This window comes from Thermothielavioides terrestris, chromosome 4 (assembly GCF_000226115.1).
Source record: "Thermothielavioides terrestris NRRL 8126 chromosome 4, complete sequence".
Lineage (NCBI taxonomy): Eukaryota > Fungi > Ascomycota > Sordariomycetes > Sordariales > Chaetomiaceae > Thermothielavioides > Thermothielavioides terrestris.
This window is the reverse complement of record NC_016460.1, coordinates 2150618-2170302: the sequence shown is the minus strand read 5'-3', so window position 1 is coordinate 2170302 and position 19685 is coordinate 2150618. Positions and strand designations below refer to the sequence as shown.

The window sequence follows — 19685 nt, the reverse complement described above, 5'->3', positions numbered from 1 at the left end:
AGGCTGGAGTTGCTTATCCCGTTGGACCCTTCCCATCGCGTTCTCGGCCAGTGCGATGCGATGGCTCTCCAGTTGTGATCTCGACCCAATCTTTGCATGACACAAAGTTCGTCTCATCTCGTTTCCCAATCGCCAAGCGCTATCCAGGGACAATCAATCAGTGCTTTGTTCTGGGTGAGGGAGGGGGGCGGCTGGATCTGTTTGTCTCGGGCTCAACTTGAGGTTCTCAGGTTCCAAGGTACTTGGGCAGGAGCTCTACGAGGTAAGGTCTCTGAGCCCGGCAGTCCGATCATCTCCTTCTTTTCATCTCGCTGCCTCCCGCGCCGTCCACTTGGCTTGTTACAGATATCCTCATTTGGTTTTTGGCTTAGGCGTCTCTCTCCGCACGCCTACCACATTCTCACTGTTGGTCACTCTTCGATGGATTTATTCGTTTAAAAATCATCGGTAGGACGCTGGAGCTTACTTACCCTTCTTGGACAGGGCTGCGTTAGCGCTCCTCCCTGCACTTCCTCCGGGCGAGTGGCTGCTCCTCCACATGGCCCCCTCCCAATACGGTGCGCATCCCACCAACCAACCCACTTAACGTAGTGTATAGTTAACGCGCTTGCCATCTAACCGTGCGCGACAGATGCGAAAGCGACGGACCCGCCGCTCATCGCGAGGAGCTCCAGCATCAAGTCATACATAACATCCCGGGCCACCTACCCCGGGCTCCGCGTCTTCTTCAGGAAACACCAGCACGCGGACAAGCTTCCCGCAGTGCCCGCTCCGATCCCGTTGCTGGTGTTTGTCCATGGCCTCGGCGGCTCTGTCGCGCAGTTCAACGCCCTGCTCACCAGTCTCACGCCCATCGCTTCGTGCCTCGCCGTCGACCTTCCCGGATGCGGCGTTTCCGAGTTCGAGCCCCGAGACTGGGACGCCTACTCGACCGACGCCCTTGTTGAGCTTCTCGAGAAGGTCATCGAGGACCACCGTGATGTGGCAGCCGGCCAGGGAGTCGTTTTGATCGGCCATAGTATGGGCGCTTCCCTCGCTGCCCTGCTTGCCAATCCGCGGCAGCCGACGACTGAACTGCACAGACACGTGCTCGGCCTGGTCGGTATATGTCCCGCCGCAGGCCAGTTCACCCCACAGCAGGTTCGCCTGCTGCGCGCTGCTCTTTGCATTCCTGATTTTCTCTTCGATCTCTGGAGAGCCTGGGATAGGCGCGGCGGCCTCGACAGTCCCAGCGTGCACCGCTTCGTCGGACAGAATGCCGACCCCGAAACGAAACGACTCCAGCACATGTTTAACTGCCAGAGCAGGACGCCCGTCTGGCGGCGTATGGCGTGGGGTGCGCTGCCGACGTATTCGAACGGGACCCCTTCAAACGGGATAGCCGGATTGGACATCTGGGCGGGCCTCAACCTGCCTGTGTTCCTGGTTGGTGGGCAAGACGACCGGGTCGTGCCCCCAGGACAGGTCGACAAACTTGTCTCGGCACTCGAATGCAAGGAGATTGCGAGCGACTCGGAGACGAATGAGACGGTAGAAGGCGCTGTTGAAGCGACAGACGTCAACTCGGGGGCAGGGCTTCCGGTCTTGCCGCTGCATCCAAAGAGGATTGTGGTGAGCACCAAGCTCCCCAGCCCGGCAGGACACGGATTGCTGTACGCCCCACCAACCGCTCCCATCCTGGCTGGACTCATCTCGGACTTCCTCTCGACCCGCGTTACCGGCCGGCTTTCTCTGGGCTGGCAGCTGCAGTATCTCTGCCAAGACGGCAAATGGGACGTGAAGAACCTGGAGAAATGGCGGAACGTTGCCCCCGTCTCGGGGCCCATTGGAGGCGTCTTCCGCGCGATCAAGACGCTGCGGGAAGTTGACGAGGAGCACTGCCCGCGGGTCTTTGTCGAAAAATGGGGACGCATCATCAAAGACGTCATCGACATCTCGCACGACAACCCGGTCTACGACCCCCGTGGTCTTGAGGAGGGCGGCATCCGTTACCACAAGTACCCGACTCTGTCCAAGGTGCCGCCCAACGACGCCGAGATCAGGGGATTCATTGATCTGGTGGACAAGATCCGCGGCGAACAGAAAGAGCGAGCCAAGGCGGATGGCTGGGATGAGGGCTATGCCATCGGCGTACACTGCCATTACGGATTTAACCGGACGGGGTTTCTCATTGCGTGTTACCTGATCGAGAGGTGCGGGTTCACTACGAAGGACGCGATAGAGGCGTTTGCCAAGGCCAGGCCGAAAGGGATCAGGCATGAGCACTTCAGGGACCGACTGCACGTTCGGTATTCGGGGGTGAAGAGTCAGGCGTAAGCCAGCGTGTGTTGTTCTTTTCCTCAAGGCGTTGTTTTTAGCGGGTTCCATAGAGAGGGCTTCGGTAGGGGTGGGGGTTCAACGGTCTCGGTTTGGGCTCAAGGGCATAGAAGGTTGGTCGCAAGAGGCTCATATCTCTGGTACCCTGGATTCTCGCGTTATGAATTGAGGTTCTACTCCACTGCCGTTACAATTCCCTTTTACAGTGCACTCTCCTGGGGGTCAATGAATCACAGTCCTCATCAGAGCCAACCAACAACACCAGCGCCGACGATTCCAGTAAGATACAAACCCATCTTCAGCGTCTGCCCTCCTTAAGCACACAACCCCCTAGTGTAGTCGCCCTGCCCCACACCTCTCACAGCTCCCCCCGACTCGCCAACCAGGCCGCCCCGGAGTCCGCCCAGATCTCGTACCTCTCGACCTTGCACTCGCCGTCGAACGCGAGCACATACACGAACATCTCGTCCCAGCTCTGGCCCGTGCTCCTCCAGGTGAACCGCGCCGCGCCGCGCACCGCCACCGTCCGCGCCTCCGCGTCGACAACATACCCGCCGCCATCGCCATCGCCGTCGCCATCGCCATCGCCGTCGCCATCGCCATCGCCATCGCCATCGCCGTCGCCACCGAACCGCATGTCCTCGAAGCTCAGGCACTCCGACACGATGCCGAGGTACTGCGCCAGCCCGTCGGCGCCGCGGAAGGCGCGCCCCAGGAAGGGCGCCAGCTGCGGGAGCCCGTGCTCGAACACGAGGATGCGGTCGTCCTGGCTGGTGAAGTGCGTGCGGATTTCGGATGGCGGGGCGTTCGAGGCGAAGGCGCTGGTGAAGGCTTTGGCTGCGTTGAGGAGGGCGGCGCGCGAGGGGGGTGGGGAGGGGGGCATTTTTATGCAGTATTTTGTGCTTCTTTTATTTTCCCGAGCGGTTGTGGTGTTACGAGTGATGGTAGATCCATATCTCGATTCATCGGTCCGTGAAGTGTTGGTCAGGAGGGTAACGGCTGTCACATGGAACCCCTGTCCGGGCGACGTCATGCGGTTGCCCCGCCGCTCCAGCGCCTGCAACCCTGTGTGCCAATTAGGCCTAGTGAGTTAGCGAAATGCGGAGCAGCCCGAAGCACGGCCAACTTAAACCGAACCTCGGCCCCGATTGTGCAAGTCTGACGTCGTTCCTGCATATGCCTGCTCGTCCCGTCTGCTAAACACTGCGTAAAACGGCGCCATGGTGAGATCAGTTCATCCCAATCTAAGGCATAAACATAAACATTTCTAACACACAATCCCTGCAGCCCCTGAGCTCGGAGCGAACACCGCTCCTCGCGGACAACAACAACGGGCGCAGCTCCGAAGACTCGGACCGCCGCGCCGAAGAAGAAGATGCCGCTCTGCATGGCGCTCCGGCAGCGCCTTCCGCGGCCCGCCGCACCACCGGCTTGCGCGAGATCTTCCTCTTCACCTGGGCGCTGCTTGCCACCGCGGCCGTGATCGTGCTCGCCGTCGTCCTGCAACACCGCAGCTCCACTTCGACCGACCCTTCCCCCCCGCCGCCGCCCATCGTCCCGGGCGACCCCTCCTCCGGCGGCCCGTACCTCGCACTCACCCCGCCCAGCAACAGCAAGCAGCCCAAACCCCGCAAGCGCAACCTCATCTTCATGGTCTCGGACGGCATGGGCCCGGCCTCGCTCAGCCTGACGCGCTCCTTCCGGCAGCACGTCTCGTCGCTGCCGATCGACGACGTGCTGACGCTGGACCGCCACTTCTGGGGCACGTCGCGCACGCGCTCGACCAACAGCCTGGTGACCGACTCGGCCGCCGGCGCGACCGCCTTCGCCTGCGGCCGCAAGAGCTACAACGGCGCCATCGGCATGCTGCCCGGCGCCCGCCCCTGCGGCACCGTGCTGGAGGCCGCCAAGCGCGCCGGCTTGGCCACCGGCCTGGTCGTCACCACCGACGTCACCGACGCCACGCCCGCCTGCTTCGCCGCCCACGTGGACTACCGGCTGCGCCAGGACGAGATCGCGCTGCAGGAGGTCGGCGAGGGCGTGCTGGGCCGGAGCGTCGATCTGATCCTCGGCGGCGGGAGGTGTCATTTCCTGGCGAATCACACCCGGGGCAGCTGCAGGGCGGATGATGTCGATGTGGTGGGGATTGCGCGCGAGAAGCACGGGTGGGTGTACAAGAGCGATCGGAAGGGGTTTGACGAGCTGGCGATGGGGAGGAACGTGAGCCTGCCGCTGCTGGGGCTGTTCGCGGCGTCGGACGTGCCGTTCGAGATCGACCGGCAGAATATGGCCGACGTGTATCCCAGCCTGAGCGAGATGACGGCGACGGCGTTGACGGCGCTGCACGAGGCCACCAAGGACAGCGATCAGGGCTTCTTCCTCATGATCGAGGGAAGCCGGATCGATCATGCGGGCCACATCAACGATCCTGCGGCGCAGGTGAGGGAGGTGCTGGAGTACGATAGGACGTTCCAGATCGTGCTCGACTTCCTGGAGCAGTCCCAGACGGAGGGTGTGTTGGTGGCCACGAGTGACCACGAGACGGGCGGCCTAGCCACCGCTTGGCGTAAGTTAATTTTTCCCCCTCCCTTCCTAGCTCTGCGGCATGCATCTGACACCCCGCTGCAGAAGCACCCAACGAACTGCCCGTCTACGACTGGTATCCAGCCGTGCTGGCCAAGGCCAACGCCTCGGCCGAGTACTGCTCGCTCCTGCTGCAACAGCACCTCGCCTCGATCTCTTCATCCTCCTCCGACGGCTCGCCGCCGTCGAAGAAGTCCCTCATCGACTGGATCAACCAGGAGCTGGTCGTCCGCCGCCTCGGCATCACCGACGCACGCGACGCCGAGCTCGCCGCCCTCGCCGCCAAACCCGAGGCCGCCACGCACATCTTTTCGCGCATGGTCAGCGTCCGCGCCCACGTCGGCTGGAGCACCCACGGCCACAGCGCCATCGACGTGAATATCTACAGCTCCGGCGGCCCCGGGACGGAGAGGCTCCGCGGGAACGTGGAGAACACGGAGGTGGGCAAGTTCTTGAGCGAGTATCTCGGTGTGGATGTCGGTGAGATCACGAAGGAGCTGGAGGAGAAGTTGAAGGGTAGACCAGCGGGCAGAGAGGTTGAGGTTCAGCGGGAGGTGGAGACTCGTGTGCATCCTGAGGAATGGTTTAGGGAGATGGGAATCTAAGCTAGAGGTGTCGAGCTTTTTTTTTTTTTTTTTTTTTTTTTTTTTTTTTTTTTTTTTTTTTTTTTTTTTTTTTTTTTTTTTTTTTTGGCGCATATGAGTTAGCGGGCGTGTTTGTGGGTTGTCTGACTGTCGGAGCATGCCTCATCTCCAGCTAGTTACTTTGCATTATACCATCCTTTTCCCTTGTGAATGCTTTCTCCTACCTGTATATTCAGGATCACGTTGCGTGTATGGATCATTGCAACTCCCTTGATAAACCGAGATCACGAAGCAAACTCAAGAGGCATCTGGACGGTACAGCCCATCATCAAGACCGAAGAGGAGATTGGTAGGGGGTGTAAGTTGGAGTTGTCCGGAAGACCATAGGGTATCTGAGCTGAAGCGTGGAACTCCAACTTCTCTCGAATACCAGTATCGCAGCTATGTAATCAGCCTTCCCTAGGAAGCTGGCTCCAATATGTCACTTAATCCAGAAAGGGTTGGGAGGTGCCTTTCGGTAATCACAAACCTTCCCCCCTTGAAACGGCGAGATACCGCCGCATTCAAGTCGGAAACCTCCTCATCTGTGAATTTGGGGGTTTCCGGACGGGCTGCAAAAACAATAATCAGCCCATCGTGTTCGCCGCCCTGGCGCCTTTCAAGCTCGTCCAGAAAATTCCAAACTCCGGCTGGCGTGACTGCCCAGCGTCCAGTGACGAGGAGCGTCTTCAGCCTCAACAGCCGCGAAAGGGTGGCCAGGGATATGTCGTTGACGAGGCATCCGTCCAGCATGAAGTACTCCAGAAACGGCAGGGTGATACTGAGACAGATGATGTTGCCTAAGGTAAACGCCTCGTTGACGCAGAGGCGGCGCAGGTAGCGGCAGCGGGAAATAGCGTCCACAAAGATGGGCCGATCCGCCTTATCAATCTCCGCGAAGTCGGCCTGGCGGAACACGATATCGAGACGCTGAAGTTCAGTCTGGTAGGAGAGGGAGTCGAAGAATTCCCTGTCCAGTACCTCGGGGCGGGCCGCCAGGAGAGAGAGCCTTTTCAGGCGGACGTTGGCTGATCTGAGGACCTCTCTCAGAACCACGAGGGAGGCTGGGAGGCGATCGAAGTACAAATCCTTGAGAGCCGTACAGTTTTGTAGCCACAGAACCACTTCCCGGATGACGGACCCGCATGTTGTTTGCCAGGAATAATCCTCGAAGTGGTGCGTGGTTCCGAGGCGCAATGACTTCAGGCGGACGCAGTCACGCAACACATGCAATGACCTGAAGCCGGGCAGTTGGAGGCCCCATACGTGAAGCGTGTTCAAGGAGCGGGAGTGCTTAGACAACGCTGTCAAAGACTGTCCGCCAATCGAAGTTGTCTCCAATAGGTGGGGGGAGACAGTGAGAGATCCTACAAAGCATTAGTTACGCACTAGTCGGCACGCTCATGATCATCATTGCAGCAGTGAGGTCCAGAGATATGGCTCACGCACTTAGTGTGTTGGTTTTAAGACCCCTGATGAAGGTGGCCAGGTTCCTATCAAAGAGGTCTCCAGTATAAGATGTGCATGTCCTAGCATAAAACGGCAGCACAGTTAGAGGCCATCGACATTGGGCGACCGGAGAAGGGTGGGTGAATTTGGGACCCAACTTACAGCTCCCTGAACGCCGGACAGTTGGCTCGGATAACGCAAGCCAGGTCGTGGTTCAGCACGGTGCTATCGGCAACGCAGAGTGAGCTCAGGCGAGAAAGGGGCAGCAGCCACTTTGACAGATTCTTGGTGGTCATTCTGGGGAGGAGTGTGAGGCTGGTGATGCTGGCTCGCTTGTCCTCCCGGTCGACCGAGGCTCGGATGTGCTCTGTGAGCATGCTAGCGATCTGGATTACCACAGCGTCAACATCGAGTGCTGGTCCGGCCCCAGCACAATCTCCAGCTTCTCCAGCGGCGGGGCAAAAAACTGAGCCCGGGAAATAGTACTGTCGCGGTCCCGCGCAAGCCGCTCCAGATTTCTGTGGAGAATGTTGAGCTTCAGAGACTTGAGCCAGCAGCAATACGGAAAGAGGGTTGCGCCAAGGCTTGAGGCGATGATAGATCGCCATAGACTCAGGAATGCCTTGATGCGGCCACTATCCTTTGAGGCGATAGCGTAGAGCAGCGGCAAGGCCGATCTTGCCGTGCCCTTGCTCACGAGGGCGAAACGAAAGAGGCCCTTCAAGTCGCGCCTGCGTGCGAGCTCCTGCGCAACAAGCCACCATATCTCCTGCGGGAGAACGGGACGGAGAGCGCCTTGCGGAGACATGGCGGAGAATGAAGCGTCCTACCAGCGCTGACCTCAACTCTGGCCGGTTGCCAAGGTCCGACCAGCGTGAAGGCGATGAAGACGAAGGATGTGAAAAATGGATCGGAAAGGAAGGTAAAGGAAAGAAATGAATCGTTGATTTGTTGCTCAGGTCGGAACGGTTGCCAATGGTTGTGCTAGCGTTATTGCTGAGTTCGAAGAGTTTTCTGGAATCCCATTCGTCTTTGGCTGCTCCCTCCAGCAGCAGTCTCCCTTCACGGAATAGGTACTCCGTACTACAGAAACGCCTGGCGCAACCTTGAGGCAGCAGCAACGGTCGTGGTTATAGAGGTCCCGCCAAGACTAATTTCGGAGGTTGCCGCTTACAAGTATTTACAATCGCCACGGGGTAAGCGGGGCCGCGACGACTTCGAGCAACATCAACAATGTAAAACCGCGAAGACTTGTAAAAACAACTTCGCGAAACCTCAACCAAATCGAAAAAAAAGAAAACGAAGTTAACCCGCACCCTAACCTTAACCCGAATCCTAACCATTAACCCGAACCCTAACCAGCGGGGGGCTGGCGCCGCCCCCCGTACCCCCGGCGAACTAACCCTTGGCGATAGAGCAAACGCCTTGGCGAGCAGGGTTGCGTAAAAACGTTGTAAAAACATTGCCGACAATTGGCCGAAATTAGTCTTGGCGGGACCTCTATAACCTCCAGCGTAGCAACACCATCGTTCTTCACAGTGCCTGAGGCGTGGTGTTCCCTACTGTGAGAGGTGCCTAGGGAGTGCTTGGCGAGACAGCAAAGTGGTGTATCTTACACACAGTATTTTCGGTACATACCTACTGTGTGACTGCCATGGCATGCTGCCCCAGACTTGCACTTGCACCTTCCCATTTCCACCATCACATTGTTGCACTCCCCATTTGCAGGCAGCAGACACAGACACCTTCAGGTCAACCTATCGCAGTAGCTTATCCCGTCTTACCTTAGGTTGAGTACCTACCTCAGCCCGCTGCAAGGACCTCCCGCAGCTGGCACATCTCTGCTAGCGCAGTCTGCTCCGCCTCAAATGCCTGCGTCTGTAATCGCCGAGAACCGCAGGTCAGCATGGTGGTCTTGAACTTCACCTTGAGCGAGGAGGGCGTCGCAGTCCTCCACGATGCGCTCGCCTGCATGTTCAAGTTCAGCGACGACGTCTGCCTGGAGGCGAGAAAGGACAAGGTGGGTACTGTACTTTGATTATTTGTGGTTCAGAGTTCGAATGCCTCTCTGGGTATCTCTTCATGATGACCCATACCTAACTCGCTCGTGGCGCTTTAGTTGACCTTGACTACTCTCAACATCTCCAAGTCCGCCTATGTGTGCTTCTCCTTTGCCGCCAATAGGTTCTTCTCGCGGTACAACTTCGAAGGCACTCCCCAGTACCGGGAACGCTTCTTCTGCCAGCTCTACATCCGTGTATGTCACCACTGCTTTTGACATCTGCTGCCCCGTTCTCTGACACCGGCCACAAGTCTCTCCTCACCATTTTTAGAGCTCGTCAAGCGGGTGGCGACCAGTCTCGAGAAAGGGATGCGTCGATAGACCGCTGTGAGGTGGCAATTGATGATGGCCTTGGCAAGAAGAGCCGCCTCGTTGCGCGCGTATCCTTCAGAAATGGTACTACCCCTGGCCGGTTCCCGCACGCTTTCCAGCTGCTCATCGGCCTCTAGGCATCACGGCCTCGCACTCGCTGCCATACGAGGTGAAGCCGCCGACCCACGCCAAGTTCAACAGGGACGAGGCGGGGAACCACTGGGCGATCTCGTCCCGGACGCTTCGGCAGCTCATGGACCACTTCGGCCCAGGGATAGAGCTCCTCGATATCAACACGGACGACGAGGCTCGGGTCGTGAACTTTACCTGCTTCACCGAGAAAGTACAGAAGCGCGGTGCTGTCAGCAACGAAGGTACTATCTATCCCTTCTGCATCGATGATGCGGCGGGATGACGCTGACAGAGACCAGCTGTCCTCAAAAAGCCTCTCCACACTAACATTGCGGTCGAGATGGATGAGTTTGACGATGTCGAGGTCCAAGACAAGCTTCACATCATCATCAGCGTCAAGGACTTCCGCGCCATTCTGCAGCACGCCCAGATGACCAGCGGTGCGCTGACCACCTGCTACTCGAATCCTGGACGCCCCATGAAGCTATCCTACGGCACTGACGGCGTCTTATATGAGTTCATCCTCATGACGGTCGGCGAGAAGGACGCAATGACGCAGAAGCACAAGAATCCCCGGGCAAACGCTGCAAAAGCTGCTGGACCCGAGCTTGACTCGGCGTCGCACCGGGCCAGCTCGGCGGCGAACGAGAACCCGCAAGGCCCGCCCGCTTCTGCATCCCATCCCCCGCAGCAGCAGCAGAAGACGCCGACGCGGCCACGGCAGCCTGCGTTCGAGATCCGGCCACAGCCGATGCCACCGCCCATGACGGCTCGATCCGAACCACTGTTTGTGAACCAGGCCGAAGATGACGAGCAGTGGGAGCCCGTCAACCCGGATGAGGACGAGGAGGAAGAAGAGGATGCCAGGTTGGAGTGGAATGCGACCGATGAGCCGGTAGGGCGGACGTTGTCCTTTTTCTTTTCGGGAAAGACCGCTAACGCGGAGACAGAATCCGTCGTCAATACGCATCGGCAGCTATTTGTCGAGACAGGCTGAAGCTCAAAATCCGCCTCCGGACCGCCTCGCTTCCGGTCTTGAGCCGACCCAGCGGTTGTCCGATGTGCGTATTCTAGCCCCCACCATTTGCGGCCGTTGCGTATGGATGTGGCTGACTCGGTTCAGGTTCGCCGTTTCGGTCTGTTCTCTCCTTGACTCGGGCATGCTTAGCTCTAGCGGCGAATACCAAAGCTTTCGCGCGCTGCGTAGCTCTAGCGCTTGATGGCTTAGGAAGTGTCGGGGCGGATGATACCACGGTACGGCGTTAGGCTGACTCCCCCTCCGTAACAAGCCAAGTCGTTGCACAACCGGCGCCGATCATGGTGATTTCCGTTCCTTCCCCCGCCGCCGCGATCCGGTTCCTCTGCCCCTTCTCCCCTTCGCACTGGCGGATTGGCCCGCAATTTCCATGCTCACCCCAACCCCAAGCCACGACATCCCCAGCCTCCGTCAGCGCCAGCGCGTGCTCACTGCCCACAGCCACACGCCTGACCGGCCCCAAATCCTCCGGCGCCATCTGCCCATGATCATCCCTCCCCCAACTGACCAACCTCCCATCCGCCCTCAACACAAACACGCTCCCCCATCCGGCCCCGACCTCCCTCCACCCGGCCAGGACCCCCGCCGCCGGTGCCCGCGTCCGCACCCCCCACTTATCCGACCCCAGCACCACCATCTCCCCCGTCTCGCGCCCGCCAAACAGACACGTAAACTCCCGCCCGCACACCGCCCGCGCGACGGCGAACCCCACCCCCTCGATCCGCCGCGGCGCCCACACCACCCCGCCCGTGGCCCCCGCTGGCGCCGGCAGCGTCCCGAGCTGCCCCTTCCGCCCGCTGCCCCACCCCCATGCCTCGCCGTTGCTGAGCACCGCCACCGCGTGGCCCATGCACGCGGCCAGGTCGACCACGTGGGTGCCGGCCGGCGGGAAGTTGGGGATTGCGGTTGGAGTGGATGTGTGGGGCGTGCCGGGCCCGAGGCCCAGCTCGCCTTTGCTGCCTGTGCCGAAGGTATAGACTTTGCTGGTTTTGGTTGGGGGGTTGATGCTGGTGGTGGTGGTGTTGCTGGTGGTGCTGCTGGTGTTGCTGCCGGTGGTGCTGCTGGTGGTGGTGGTGACGACGAGCACGCTTGCTTCCCAGGTTGCGGCGATGTGGGTGATCTTGGTGTCACCGCCGCCGCCGCCGTCGCCGTCGGTCAGGAAGAGGGGCGAAGGCAGGTCGACGGGGTGGAAGGATGGGGAGACAGTGGTTGGGGAGGATGAAGGGGGGAGGAGTCGGCCGCATGCGCCGCTGGCGGTGTCGCCTGCGCTGAGGAGCGTGCCGGAGGAGAGGAGGAGGAGGGTGTGGTTGCCGCCTGCGGCTATTTGGGTGGGCTTGATACCGGCGGTGGTGAGCGATGACGGGAGGGTGACGGGTTGCGGGGTTGAGACATCGTCTTGGTGGCCGAGACCGAGTTGTCCGGAGCCGTTGGAGCCCAGGGCCTGGAGGAGGAACATGTTGGTTTGTGCATGTGCCCTAGGTGAGGTGAAGGAACCTGTGAGTGAGGTTGTGAAAGTTACAAGTGAATGCGTGTGTTCACAGTACGGATACCTGCCTCCTAATTGAGGGGACGGATGATCTCTATGCGTTAGACACACTGTGCGACACTGTGGGCGGTAGCGAGTGGAACCCCACCCAACAAGGCAGGACCCACTTCTTTCTGCAACTTTAAATTCCGATCGCGGGGGAAATTTTCTGACTGCACCTCACTCTCTGCCTCCAGCATCCCAGGATTCGGAGCTACCCTCAACGTGACGAGTCGAGGGAAGCTACCGCCCACCCGGTTGACGATGTGATCTGGCAACCGAGGGACTCCGGCTCGCAATCAGCAGTGCCTCAGTCAGTGGTCGTGTGACAATGGCGGCCGCAACGGCGCCGTTTCCCGGCGCCGAGAACTTCGTCGTCGGGCTCATCGGCATGGGCGACATGGGCAAGATGTATGCCCGGCGCTTGAGCAGTGCGGGATGGAGGTAATTCTTCTGGTTATTTTTGGGGCGGTCATTTTCCCCTTATCTCTATTCGGCTTGCCTCAAGGCACACGCCTCGCAGGCGGGTAGCTGGTGGTGGCTCACTTACCCTGACTTCCTCTGGCCCTGACTTATTGCGCTTTTGACCTGGGTAAGTTGCTCTTCTCACTATTTCTTCAACCTCCTCCACAACCAATCCCCCTTTAGCATGATGACTTGAGCGCATTTGGCTAGAGTATCGTCCGTGGCATGGCTGGTCAGCCTTTCTGGCCCCGGCTTGCTGCTGCGGGCTTTCCATGATGAAAAATCTCAGCTACCTTATCATTCTTCGTCTGAAGCATTTGCCCCAGCTACACGAGATTGCAGCGTTGCTCCTGGCTCGGAAATTCGCTGACTCAAATCACAGGTCTAGAGATCTAGAGATCTGGCCAGCATCGCGCCTGTTCGCGAGGGGAAAACGCTAACCGGCGGTACGTGCAGGATCATGGCCTGCGACAGAGAGGAAAAGTACGAGGAGCTGGTTGCCGAGTTTGCGAACCATGTACGCTGGCCATGCATCTCACCTGATCTCCGCTGCGGACCGGTGCTGAGATCGTGTCTATAGAAGAATATACAAATTCTCCGCAACGGCCACCTGGTGTCTCGTGCCAGCGACTACATTATCTACAGTGTGGAAGCCGCGGCCATAGGGCGGGTGGTCGCGCAGTATGGTCCATGTGTGTGCCTGTCTGATGATCTTCATTCAATCTTCCATTGGCCTGTGTCCGTGAGCAAGCTTCTTACCATGTAACCACACTGTCCAGCAACCCGCCTCGGCGCCATCGTCGGCGGCCAGACGTCGTGTAAGGACCCCGAGATCAAAGCGTTCGAAGAGCACCTCCCCAGCGACGTCGACATTGTCTCGTGCCACTCGCTGCACGGGCCCAACGTCGACCCGCGCGGCCAGCCGCTGGTGCTCATCAAGCATCGCGCGTCCGACGAGTCCTTCGCCAAGGTTGAGGCCGTCCTCCGCTGCCTCGGCTCCAAGCACGTCTACCTCACCGCCCGGGAGCACGACCGGATCACGGCCGACACGCAAGCCGTCACGCACGTCGCCTTCCTCTCCATGGGCAAGGCCTGGCACGCCACCAAGCAGTTCCCCTGGGAGGGCTCGCGCTACGTGGGCGGCATCGAGAACGTCAAGATCAACCTGATGCTGCGCATCTACGCGCAGAAGTGGCACGTCTACGCCGGGCTGGCCATCCTCAACCCGGAGGCGCACAAGCAGATCAACCAGTTCGCCAAGTCGACCACCGAGCTCTTCTACCTGATGCTCGAGGGCCGCCGCGACGAGCTGCGCGAGCGCGTCTACGCCGCCAAGGAGAAGGTCTTTGGCCGCGATGACGCCCCCAAATGGGGCGACAAGCCTCTCCTGCCGGAGGGCGTTGTCGACCGCTTCAGCCTCAAGCCGAACCCGAACAACAACACCAACTCGACAGCCGCCGCCGGGGCCAGCCCGCCCCTGCCCAACAACCACCTCTCGCTCCTCGCCATGGTCGACTGCTGGAGCGCGCTCGGCATCGTGCCCTACGACCACATGATCTGCTCGACGCCGCTGTTCCGCCTCTGGCTGGGCGTCACCGAGCACCTGTTCCGCACGCCGGGACTGCTCGACGAGTCGCTGCGCGTCGGGCTCGAGGACCACACCTTCCGCCGCGACGACCTGCAGTTCACCATCGCCGCCTGCGGCTGGGCCGAGTGCGTCGCCCTGCGCCAGTTCGAGACCTGGCGCGAGCGCTTCGCCGTCACCCAGAAGTTCTTCGAGCCCCGCTTCGAGGGCGCCGTGGAGGTCGGCCAGGCCATGATCCGCGCCGTGTTGGAGGAGAGCGAGAGGGAGTGATGGGTTGGCTGAAGGGGGAGGGGAGGGGGGTAGCCTGCTAGGTCGGGTTGCGGTGTGCTGTTGACGGGATCACCCAACCAAGCGGCGTCGGTGGATGGTAACTGGACCATAGCCATAGCACTCACAAATGGATTGGTTTGTTCGGAGAATTGGGCTCATACCTCGCTTCAGACTCCTGTTGGAAAGCCCGACTGCCTTCCCAGCCGGGTGGCCGTCCCCATTGCTCCCTGCGCCAGTTGTTTGAGGACGATAAGCCTCGTCGAAGGGAAGTCAGCCCCGCAAACCAGCACAGGGCCTCCTCGGCGTCTCTCTCAAGACCGGCAGCACGGCTACCCACTGCGGCCCAGGTAGCGTGTAGCTGTCGTAAGACTTGAGACGTAATATACCGACTATCAAGCAGCGTCCGACAACACCCAACCGCGCCCAGCGATATCAAGCGCTTATGCGATGCCGCGGCAGCCCACAACTAACAGTTCCACGCTTGGGCTCTCAAGTCCCGCCAGTATGTACCACGGCCCTCCCGACCAGAACATACCCGGGTGCGTACAATGGAACGGAACACTCTTATCTCCCGGTCCTACACTCCACGAGCTTCCGTGCTCGGGAGATACATACATGGTACACAACCGAGCGCGTTGCGTACCACCATCTGAGTCATGACGATAAGCTCACGTCCCGTCTTGGCTCCGTCCCACAGACCGTGTGTGAGTCATGAAACGCGCTCATATCCAGCCACCACCCGACGAGCCGGTCCATCAAGCAAGCACAACTCAGCGCCGACGATGACTCCAAGACTAGGTAGCTACTAGCACCGAGCGCCAGGACAGCAGTGCCATTAACGCGTCAAAAGCACGGAAATGCAGGGAGAAATACCAAAGTCTATTCATAGAACTCTACTCGCTCAAGGAGATCGTTCACTCGTCGCACCGCTGCACTGTCAAAAGACAAAATTCGCACAGGAAGAACTGACCCAAGAGGAAAAGGACAAGAAACAAGAAAACAGACAACAGCGGATCAGGACCGCAGCCGACGATTTTCTGTAGCACCAAAAGCCCCATGTCTGCCCAAACCAGCTTTGCTTCCATGCCTAAGTCGTTTTTCTTCTTTTTTTCTTCCGTCGAGACACATGTTGCAGTTTTCCGTACGCCAATCGCCTGAGAGACAACACACAAGTCCTTTTGAATGAAAGCATGGACAATGCTGACTGAAATCACGACTGCATCTTGGCCATCCTCTTGGACATGCTATGGACGATTGTCAGCTGCCTGTCTACTCTAATGTTCCATGCGCGAGAACGGGGATCAGAGGGGGGCAACTTACAAGTCATAGAACGCGAACTGGCTCGGCGAGCTGCCGCACTCGTAGACGAACCGGCTGGCCAGGTAGCTGCCAAAGATGGCGCGCAGATACGTGTCCGGCACGCGGTGGATGATGGTATCGAGGCCGAGCTTCTCGATGAGCAGGTTCGGCAGCGCGTCCGCCAGCACGGCGCGGCGGATGTCCTCGTTCTCCCACAGGTCCGAGTGCTGCAGCTGCTCGTCGAGCGTCGTGATGGCCACCGACAGCTTGTCGGAGATCACTGACCGCGGCACGCCCGTCTGCTCGTGCTCGCGCCAGATGGCTTCGAACTCGAGCCGCGCGTTCTCCTGGATCTTCTCCTGCACCGCCTTGACGTACGCCTTGTAGAACTCGGGGGCGTTGCCCTTGCCGTCGTAGCACATGTTCTCGGCAAACTCCTTATCGTCGAAGCTAAGGGATGCGAGTACCTCGAGCGAGGAGCTGGTCACGCCGCCCTTGTTGGCGCTGGCGTCCTTATACACGATGCAGCCGGCCTCCTCGAGGCGCAGCTTGGCGTCTTGCGTGATGAAGAGGTTGGCGCCCTCGACGATGTAGGGGATGGTGGCCTTGCCGTTCTTGATGAGCTTGTTCACCGAGACGAGGTCGATCGACTCGGGCCGGCCACCGCACGGCACAAACATATCCGTCAGACCGGTGTCACGGAGATGGTACGTGTTGCGGAACGCCGTGCCATTGCTGACAACCTCTCCGCTGGGCAGCGTGACGTTCGCATCCTCGCAGAGCACCCTATAACCGTCCTTGGACAGCTTGGACAGATCAAAATGCGAGATCATCTGGCGCTTCCTGGCGAGCCGGTACAGCTCCTCCTTGTCAATGCCGTTGGGGTCGACGAGGACGCCGGAGCCGTCGACGATGGCGGTGTACGTCTCGTCGCTGAGAAGGATCTCGTTGCTGCCCAGGTCGCCGTCCGGGCCGCCCGTCTGCATCTTCCTCACCTTGGACGGATCCAAGTTGAGCTTGCGGTAGATGCCCTTGACATACTCGCGCACCGACAGCGTCGTCATGCCGTACGTGTCGTGCGGGATGCCACCCAGCTTCGGCGACTTGCCGGTGAAGAACGACTTCCACCAGGTAGCGCCGCGGGTGCGGGCGTGCTCGGTTGCCCAGTCGACCAGGTCGGCCGTGTTCTCGTCCGGGCCCATGAAGAGGATCTCTTCCTTGCCGTAGAGATCGACGATGGGGTTCTTGATGCCGGGTGTCTCGGCCTTCAGCAGCAGGTCCAGGATGCTGTCGATATACTTCTCGAAGGCCTCGCGGGCCTTGTCCTGCTGCTTAGGATCAAGCAAGATGACGCCCTTGGAGCCCCCCTCGGGGATGTCTTTGTTCTTGCGCTGCTGGGTGCTGGCGAGACCGTAGTTCTCGTCGAACAGGTTCCGAGCGTTGATCGAGTAGGCCTCCTTGCTGCGCGATTTGACGATGCGGATACCGCCCCGAGCAATGTCCTTGAAGCGCAGGTGGAAGCCCCGCGACTCTGCCGTGATGACGAAGAACATGCCGTAGAGGCGCTTCGGGTACTCAATCTCAGGGAGGAACGAGGGGTCGAGCCGGAAGCTCAGTGCCACCTTGGTCGGGGTGAAATAGTTGGTCTTGAGCACGGCGTTGTTGAAGACGCGGAAGGCCGTCATGACCATCTCCTCGTGCTCATTGGAAACGTCCTTCGTGATTTTTTCTTTGAGCTTGGCATCAGAGAGGACCTCCGTGCCCGGGGTCGGGGCAATGCAATAGCGGTCAAAGTCGGGCCCGACCTGGAGGTGGACGGCGGCGAAAGAGGCGTACAGGGCGCGGATGAGCCCGGGATGTGAACTGATGATCTCGAGGATGTAATCGGGAGTGAACGTCTCGGTGCGCAGGCGCTTCTTCATCCTCGACAGGATCTCGGCGTGCCCGTTGTTTCTGGGATCGAGTGCCGCCACCAGCGAGGCGTACTCGGACCCGAGACGGTTCAAGAAGTGCTGCACGAAGACCCATACGCAGTGCGCATAGATGGTTTCTTGCAGGCTCAGCTCGCCCGAGGCGAACATGGCGTGGAGCTTGGTCTGGGGCATGCAGTACAGGAGCGACACCTCCTTGGTGATCTGGTGGATCGACTCCTCGATCGGCGGATACTTGGAGGAGTCGAGGTTCGCGGCGGGGCGCAGGTAGATGCTCATGACCGTGATCCCGTTGGAGAACTGCTCGACGTACTTCCGGGAGCTCGTGACGCCGTAGTAATGGTAGAGATCGCTCAGGGCGCTGAACATTCCTCTCGCTGTCCTGGAGCGGAAGGCGACGACCAACCTCTTCTCCCGCGAGTCTTCGATGTCGAAAACCTCGATGACCGGACCGGTCCTGCTGACAGCGATCTCGATGATCTCCTGGTAGATCTGCTTGGTGTTCTTGGTCACCTTGGCGAGGAACATGCGGTCGCTGATGACCTCGAGTCGAGTCTCCTTGGGATCGGCGTTGGGCTCGACGAAGTGGCACTGGTAGACGAAGTAGCAGCGCAATGTCGACTTCGAGTCCGAGGGTCCGATGATACCGGGTGACCGGAAGGTCTCGACGCGGAAGCGTTTTGACGGGTCGCTGCCGTCCAGGTACTTGGCTTCCAGGCGATGTTCGTACCGCGGACCGTCGATGGCGGTCTTGCCGGGCTCGCTGGTGTCGATGTAGATGGCATGGTCCGAGGCTTCCATGTCCAAGCGGATCTCTTCCCGCTTGTCTTCGCGCGAATATGCGGCGACCTTGGCGGCATAGAGGGATGTAATGTGGTTGGCCACCACTTCCGGGTTCTCGACTTGGAAGTAGACATCGTCGATACCGAGATCGTTGTAGAACCAAGCGATCTGAGAGTCAACCAGCGACTCGGGAATCCACCCGCATTTCATGATGTATGCCTTGACTGTCGACGCGTCAGTTCAAACGCCCGAGTCATTGCGGGCGCCTCCACGCCCGAAGGGTGCTGACCTTGTTTCATCTGCTCCTTCTTGCCCTTGAACTCGGGCGCAACGTAGCCCACGGTCGCTGAGCGCAGGACCCTGTGGCCGTTGCCGTTCGCCCTCGGCATGAGGGGGTAGCTGACGTGCGTGGGCTGCGGCGACGGATGCCTCCCCGGCTCGTCCCCCTTGACCCTCTCCACTAGACGATGGGTGGCGCTCATAGCTATTGGGGAGCTTGACATGGTCTCGCCTGACGAAGTAAACGGATCCACGTACGCGGGGAAGCTGGAGATGGACAAGTCAGTTTTGATGTTCAACCCCAACACGCCGCGCCCACCGCCAATGGGACTAGTGGGCGACGGCTGGATGACGAGGTCCGTCATGATGGAGGCGATGTGTGGGGAAAGTCAGGCAGAGAGAGAAACAGATGTCAGGGGATATGCTCGGGCACGGCCAAGCCGGACATGGGTGATGTAAGGAGAAGAGAGCAGCCGGCAGGCCAGCGAGGAGCGGACGACAGCTTTGTAGAGCGAGCGGACGGGGACGGGACGGGAACGGGAGCATCTTGTCGGTGTGTGAGAGCCAGTTTGTGCTGATGTCCCGCCACAGCAGGAAGCAACTGACCGCTGTCCAGACCCAGATGACCGAGGCTTGACGCGCGGCAAGGAAGGACAGGAACGTCAGCGACGGCCCGCACGCCCCTGGACGCCGGTATCTGGTCGACAAACCGGCACTTTTCCGGGACCGGACGATCCAGGGAGACCACGAAGCTCGAGTGTCCGTAGATGCCCGTGGCACAGAGCAGGAATGAAGAGCGACACGACGACATGGCGTCAGTTCTCATCTGCTCAAATTGCCAATTGGATGTCGGCAACTCGGTTCAGGACGACTGTTGCTCGTTTCCGGGACAGGAGGCTCCGCCCCATGCTCACCGCTCCCGGGTGCCCGCTGGTGGTGCTCCTTGGCTGAATGTGCCCGCTGCGCCATCCTCGCAAAAGATAAGGGAGATAAGAGGCTCGCGATGCGCAAACATCGGCCTCCTCTGTCTGGGAT

At 59.8% G+C, this 19685-nt stretch overlaps 7 protein-coding genes across 7 annotated transcripts; 4 read left to right on the top strand and 3 right to left on the bottom strand.

The window, feature by feature from the left end:
• The first annotated feature begins 217 nt into the window (after window positions 1–217).
• Window positions 218–2495, top strand: THITE_2119209 (uncharacterized protein). Its single transcript, XM_003655427.1, has 3 exons — window positions 218–262; window positions 484–557; window positions 632–2495. The coding sequence occupies exons 2-3, from the start codon at window positions 539–541 to the stop codon at window positions 2314–2316; spliced, it is 1704 nt and encodes a 567-aa protein (XP_003655475.1). The 5' UTR covers window positions 218–262; window positions 484–538; the 3' UTR covers window positions 2317–2495.
• Window positions 2496–2981: 486 nt separating this feature from the next.
• THITE_2146152 (uncharacterized protein) lies at window positions 2982–5504 on the top strand (the record flags this gene model as incomplete). Its single annotated transcript, XM_003655426.1, has 4 exons — window positions 2982–3094; window positions 3657–3813; window positions 3952–4882; window positions 4945–5504. The coding sequence occupies 4 exons, from the start codon at window positions 2982–2984 to the stop codon at window positions 5502–5504; spliced, it is 1761 nt and encodes a 586-aa protein (XP_003655474.1).
• A 57-nt stretch (window positions 5505–5561) lies between these two features.
• THITE_2119205 (uncharacterized protein) lies at window positions 5562–8043 on the bottom strand. Its single transcript, XM_003655425.1, has 3 exons — window positions 7134–8043; window positions 6972–7051; window positions 5562–6889 (listed from the first exon to the last, which is right to left on the bottom strand). Exons 1-3 carry the CDS (start codon window positions 7265–7267, stop codon window positions 5943–5945), a joined length of 1161 nt encoding a protein of 386 aa, XP_003655473.1. The 5' UTR covers window positions 7268–8043; the 3' UTR covers window positions 5562–5942.
• Window positions 8044–8637: 594 nt separating this feature from the next.
• On the top strand, window positions 8638–10638 carry THITE_2119201 (uncharacterized protein). Its single transcript, XM_003655424.1, has 6 exons — window positions 8638–8991; window positions 9091–9228; window positions 9285–9429; window positions 9483–9719; window positions 9777–10538; window positions 10601–10638. The coding sequence occupies exons 1-5, from the start codon at window positions 8878–8880 to the stop codon at window positions 10472–10474; spliced, it is 1332 nt and encodes a 443-aa protein (XP_003655472.1). The 5' UTR covers window positions 8638–8877; the 3' UTR covers window positions 10475–10538; window positions 10601–10638.
• A 101-nt stretch (window positions 10639–10739) lies between these two features.
• THITE_43284 (uncharacterized protein) lies at window positions 10740–11969 on the bottom strand (the record flags this gene model as incomplete). Its single annotated transcript, XM_003655423.1, has 1 exon — window positions 10740–11969. The coding sequence occupies one exon, from the start codon at window positions 11967–11969 to the stop codon at window positions 10740–10742; it is 1230 nt and encodes a 409-aa protein (XP_003655471.1).
• Window positions 11970–12216: 247 nt separating this feature from the next.
• On the top strand, window positions 12217–14579 carry THITE_2119199 (uncharacterized protein). The gene is made up of 4 exons (XM_003655422.1): window positions 12217–12482; window positions 12960–13020; window positions 13087–13195; window positions 13283–14579. Exons 1-4 carry the CDS (start codon window positions 12370–12372, stop codon window positions 14356–14358), a joined length of 1359 nt encoding a protein of 452 aa, XP_003655470.1. The 5' UTR covers window positions 12217–12369; the 3' UTR covers window positions 14359–14579.
• A 741-nt stretch (window positions 14580–15320) lies between these two features.
• On the bottom strand, window positions 15321–19189 carry THITE_2119193 (uncharacterized protein). Its single transcript, XM_003655421.1, has 3 exons — window positions 18661–19189; window positions 15679–18595; window positions 15321–15602 (listed from the first exon to the last, which is right to left on the bottom strand). Exons 1-3 carry the CDS (start codon window positions 19013–19015, stop codon window positions 15569–15571), a joined length of 3306 nt encoding a protein of 1101 aa, XP_003655469.1. The 5' UTR covers window positions 19016–19189; the 3' UTR covers window positions 15321–15568.
• Between the last annotated feature and the right edge of the window lie 496 nt (window positions 19190–19685).